At 33.4% G+C, this 6,000-nt stretch overlaps 1 protein-coding gene across 1 annotated transcript; it reads left to right on the top strand.

Annotated features, from left to right (window-relative positions):
- Nucleotides 1-3,702: 3,702 nt before the first annotated feature.
- Nucleotides 3,703-5,199, top strand: LOC131048230 (UDP-glycosyltransferase 83A1-like). Its single transcript, XM_059212436.1, has 3 exons — nucleotides 3,703-4,186; nucleotides 4,286-4,475; nucleotides 4,647-5,199. Exons 1-3 carry the CDS (start codon nucleotides 3,703-3,705, stop codon nucleotides 5,197-5,199), a joined length of 1,227 nt encoding a protein of 408 aa, XP_059068419.1.
- The last annotated feature ends 801 nt before the right edge of the window (nucleotides 5,200-6,000 follow it).

Here is a 6,000-nt window from a genome sequence, read left to right as displayed (position 1 = left end):
GTGATCCTTTGTCAAACATGTTGTTCCTTAGGTTCTCCTTCAACATCTAGGTCCTCATCTTCAACATAATCCTTAAGGTTGTTCAGTCCTTGTTCATTATGAGCATTAGACGAGCTTGAGGAATTAATTGAGAGGGAGATTTATGGTAGAAATTAAGTTTATTAAGGTTGCATAGAAGGCATCAAAAGGGTGTAAAACCATGGTAAAGGTTGCTAGCTGCTATCATTGTGCTCGGTGTTGGAATGTAGAATCTAGTATGATGGGCATCTAAATTATTTAGATTCAGGGAAATGGACTTAACAGGTGTAATGCCAAACCCACGCCTCTCCATATGAGATATTGTGCTATTTAAGATGAATATTAAATCCACACATGGAGAGGAAAATTTGAAGGTTTCACATTGGGGTAGCATTTTGGGTCCATAATATTAGAGCACAGTCCCAAACAGGTAAGATGAGTTTGAAGATTGTAAATGTTTGGCGATATTTGTTGAATGAAGTAGAAGAAAAAGTGTGACAATAAAAGCATATAAAAGGAAACACTTTGCCAAAATAGTGCTAGTAATAGAAGAAACATTCTAGTTGTTGGAGGTCATTTTATAGGTTTTGATTGTTGTTCCAAATAATAGCTACTTAAGTCATTTTATAATTTGATTAAACATGAATTCGAGAGAAATTTTATAAGGGAATGTTAAGGAAAATATTAAAATTAGAGGTGAATTGGAAGGTGCAAATTTAATCCAATTAAATTACCTAGCATTCCATGAATGATTCAATCTCGGAGACCGAAAAAGGAGCGTAGAAGTATTTTTTAATCATATAATTTGCAAATTTATTCTCTAAATTTTAGAGAAATTATTGGGAGTAAAAATATTTTTATACATGGAAAAGATGGTTTGTAAGAATAGCTTTTTGTGTTAATTGGGTTTTGAAAGAGTGTAGTACTTCCTTTAATGCTACGTTCGAAGGGAAAGAATTTATAGAGATTTCATTAGAAGGTCATTTGAATTTGATACCCACTCTTTTCTTTTAATTATGAGTACACATATCAAATTTTATTTGTAATATTGGAGCCATTTATGTTTTGAAGATTCACATCCTTGTGTTATTGAGGAGCCAAATAAGACATCAAATGAATAGAGTGTAATTATATATGATTGGAGGTTGGAGAAAATGGAGGCATGTGGCCTTTTATCATCCCAAGATAGCTTCTCACTTAGGGGTGATTCATGCATGAGAAACACATTCTTTTCTCATTTGTGTTCCTAAACAAAAGAGGGAGCTTGACAATATTTTTGTCCCTTCAAAGAACAAGGTGGGTTAGGCTTTTCTTGTGGGTTCACTTGGTGTATTCATGTTTGGTTGGTGTTTTGTGCATCAAAGGATAGAGAGTGTTTTGAAAACACTAGAGGAGGGATTTGATGCACTCAAAGGAGATGTAGGTTCTTGGAGGAGAGTTGTTATCTCATGTGCAACACTAGAGGAGGAATTAGAAAAACTTGGAGAAGATGTGCAATTTCTGGGGAAAGGTGTCTCATTGTGTAAGGAAGTTGGTCACTTAATGCTATCTCATGTTGTGCAGATGGTTGTAGGTTATACATTCAGGAGATACACTGTTGAGGTCAGTTTGGTGTTTCCTAGGTGAGTGAGGAGGATTGGTGAAGGTGCATCATCAAAGTCTCTATAAGGGTTTCTATGATCAACCCATGCAATGTCACAACCTTTATTTGGATTAATATAATAAGTGAGGGAATGTTGGAGAATATTACATTATTCTTGGTTTGATTAAAATTAATATAATTGGGTTAGTTAGTTTTTTGAAAGTTATTCCCATAGGTAATTTTCATAGGAAAAAATAAGGCTATAGAAAGCCATGAGAATATAACAAATTATTATCTAAAAAAAATTTCTACATTGTTTCTATGTTTTATAGTTTTTATAATAATGGCTTAATTTGATTATCAAATTTCTCTACCATTTTTAACAATATCTCCTTAATTTACCTTCTCTGTATATATATAGGGTATACTTTATTCCATATTAGTATGTTTTAAATATACTAAAGAAATTAAGGTAATCTTCAACAAGTTTGAATTATTCAATTATTATAAAATCTATGTATTATTTTATAATTGACTCAGTAATTATCTGACTATTATACATTCTATGCATTATTTTATGACTTAGTATCCTTTAGTGAGTTAAAGTTATTCTCAACTAAAAGACCTTTATAATAATGTTTAGTGAAATGTTTAATAATAAAATCAATATATTCTAGGTATGTGAAAAAAACTAAAGTTGACTAAGATTGAAATTAAAAATGATTTGTATAAAAATTAAAATATATAAATACAATTTTAACTTCAATTGATGTGATGCAGTGATAGAGTACTCATATCTAAGATCTAAAATTACATTCTAGATTCGAGAGAAGAGATAAATTATAACTAAATTATGTGTTTAGGATACACTGTGTCAACAATCTTGTTAATAGATACAATCATATCCATATTTTTTCATGATTTTAATATAAGAATAACTAATTTCAAGCACTTACAAATCTTATTTGTATAATGATATATAAAGAAAGAAAAAAAGGCATGACTCTAAGGAGCATCATTGGGCTTTCTATATAAGAATTATTTTTTAAGACTTCCTTCAATATTAGTTAAGTCTAAGTTAACAATAACACTGAAATTGATGTGATGTGATAATGTATGTTGTTGAGCTAGCTATTGAACCTATATTAAAATTGGATGCAAATTGATGAGGGATTGTGTTAGAAAAGTTATTTAGTGTTATTTTGATGATTAATGTCAATTGTTGATTGTTGATGGATGATTATTATTGATTGCTAATGTTAATTATAAATTACAATTGATGACTAATTCATGCAAAAAGAGGAATGTTTTTTTCGCGCTTTTGATGTTTTGTTATTCCATTATGTCTTAGGATGACATATTTATACATACAAATCTCTCTCTCTCTCTCTCTAAATTTTGATACCCATATTGATAGATAACAGTCATATCTAAAAATAGCTAGTCTTGATTATTTGAAATTTAGAAACATAAAAGATGTGATTATGCTTACAATCATAAATTAATAAAAATTAGACTAAATATATTTTAAATAAAAGAAACAAAATATTCAATTGAATTTCAAATCAATAGATATATCAAAATAACTAAAATAAATTAAATAATTAAACATAAAACTATATACACTTATCTGTGATATTATATTAGTATAAAATTCTCTTATTTTTCTGTCATTTTGCATTCAAATATTCCGATTGCCATATCTATAGAAACTTGGAAAACACGTCGAATTTATTGTACTGGCTAGGCTATGCCCTTTAACAATACATAGAGGCAAAGTTTAAGAAAACTAATATATAGCTGAGCTCGGTGGGGCCGCTGCACTAGCTGGTTATCAAAATGTTAAAACTAATATTCACTATGTCTTTAACGAAGAGTCGAAAAGCTAGATGCGTGCGATCGAACTATACGATATTGAATAAGAGGCAAAAGTTTTCAGGCATGGGTCCTTCTCAAAAATGATGTTTCATCCATTATATTTTTTATAGTGAAGATTTTCTATCATTCACAAAGTTTTTTTACTTAAACCATTATATTTTGGCTTGTTTGCTGAGAAGAATAATAGATCTGTGTCGCTCTAGAGAGGGCTACAGAGCTAAGCTATGGCTCCCCACGCTCTTCTCATTCCTCTTCCTGCACAAGGTCACGTTAATCCCATGATGCAGCTCGCCTGGAAGCTCGTCTCTAATGAATTCTTCGTCACTTTCCTCAACTCCGATAGCAATCATAACCGCATCCTCACAGCCAACACTCCAAATTCCTTCTTTGATAACATCCGAATGATATCCGTTCCCGTTGAAATCCCGCCTATTGATACTCTGAAAGGCATTGAAAATGGAATTGAGGCGTTGGCAAAGGACATGGGGCCTTCTGTAATTGATAGAGTCATTCAGGAAATAAACGCCAGGGAAGAAGAAAACAAGGTCACTTGTATAATTGCAGACGTCTGGATGTGCTTTGGCTTGCAACCAGTAGCCACGCTCCATAAACTTCCCCTCGCCGCTTTTCACACTTCTCCTGTTTCACTCTTCGCCATGCGCTACTTTAGTGCCCATCTTGTCTCGCTTGGCATCCTTCATTCTGATGGTAACATATAATCATACTCTTTCAATCGATTTTAGTTTTCATTTGATGATGCAAATGACATTTCAAAACCTCTTTCATCTTTGTGGGTTTTATGTGAAGGAATTGCAAAGGAAGAAAAAAGAATGAAATATCTTCCCTGCATGCCGGCGCTGCATTCTGGAGATCTTCCGTGGTTGTGGGCAGGCGAATACATGTTTCGGAAAGGGATTCGCATGGGAGAAGAAATCAAGGACATCAAATGGGTCCTCTTCAATTCTTTCTCAGAGATTGAAGCTCCAGTAGTGGAAACGTTGTCCAAATAAGTGGGCGTTTATCCAATAGGTCCTCTAATTCCTCCTGAGTTTCTCCATAGCAGGACAAGCACGAAGGTCCTTCCAAGCTTCTGGAAGAATGACACAGATTGCTTACAGTGGTTAGATAAACAGTGTGCACACTCTGTGATCTACATATCTTTTGGAAGTTTGGCAGGTCTGAGCGAAAAGCAATTGGAAGAGCTTGCTCTGGGAGTGGAGGCCACACGGAGATCATTTTTGTGGGTTGTGCGCTCCGATCTAATGAAAGGAAGCAAAGCTATTTTACCTGCTGGCTTCTTGGAGCGCGTGAGAGATAGAGGTTGCTTAGTTTCGTGGGTGCCACAGTTAGAGGTGTTATCTCATCCTTCCATAGCCTGTTTTGTGACTCACTGTGGATGGAACTCTGTACAGGAAAGCATCACCATGGGCGTGCCCTTGCTTTGTTGGCCTCATTTTTCAGACCAATTTCTTAACCGCACGTATGTTGTGGACGTGTGGAAATTGGGCCTGTCATTCAATGCGAATAGCCAAGGAATTATAGAGCAGGGGGAATTTGTGAAAAGTGTGGAGATTTTGCTGGAATCGGAACAAGGCCTGGAGATCAGAGAGGAAGCGAAAAAATTGAAGATAATTGCTAGGGATGCAGTCAAGGACGGGGGCTCCTCATCGAATAACTTTAATCTATTTGTCACTGCCATGAAGCGACAACCGAATGAATGACTTGCTTTGTTTCATTTCTTTCGTTATCCTGCAGAAAGGGATCTGTTTTGTTTCATTGCGTCTTGTGTCCTACTTTCCACATAGGTTATGTCATCCATGCTGTTACAAAATGTTCTTTCTTGTTCAGCAACCTGATGTAAAATCAAAACAATGTTGTGTTAAAGGGTATTTTGCTAAAAATAGACCTTGACCATGGTTTCATTTTGCTAAACTCTTCATGTAGATAGTGAAGGGTGTATTAATTACTAATATAAATGTGTTTTTTTTTAAATTTTTGGTGGATTGATGTTGTATAGGGACATTAATATATAAAATAAAATATTATTTTATGAATAATATAATTCAATGATAAGATATGGAGAAATTTTAATTTTTAGTTTTATTTGGTAATTATATTTTTTTATTTTTATAATTAAAACTAATAAATTAAATTTTAAGAGTTTAATGTTGAAAGCATCATCCTACAAGATGTAGTAATATTAGGTTTATCAAATTAAAATGTAATAAATCATTCATATATTATAAAATAAAAAATATAGTAATTATGAACACACATATATCAAATGTTGTTTGTATTCTTGGAGTCATTTATGTTTCTAAAGATTCACGTGTTTGTTTTATTTTAGAGTCAAATAAGACATCAAATGAATAAAGAATAACAAGATATCATTGGAGGTTGGCGAAAATGAAGGAAGGAGATTTGTTATCATGTCGAGCTTACTTCTCGCTCAGTGGTGATCCATGCATGAGAAGAAGAATAACAAGATATCATTGGAGGTTGGCGAAAATGAAGGAAGGAGA

This window comes from Cryptomeria japonica, chromosome 10, assembly GCF_030272615.1.
Source record: "Cryptomeria japonica chromosome 10, Sugi_1.0, whole genome shotgun sequence".
NCBI classification, from domain to species: Eukaryota; Viridiplantae; Streptophyta; class Pinopsida; order Cupressales; family Cupressaceae; genus Cryptomeria; species Cryptomeria japonica.
Note: the sequence above shows the minus strand (reverse complement) of the source record. Positions and strands in the feature narration are given on the sequence as shown.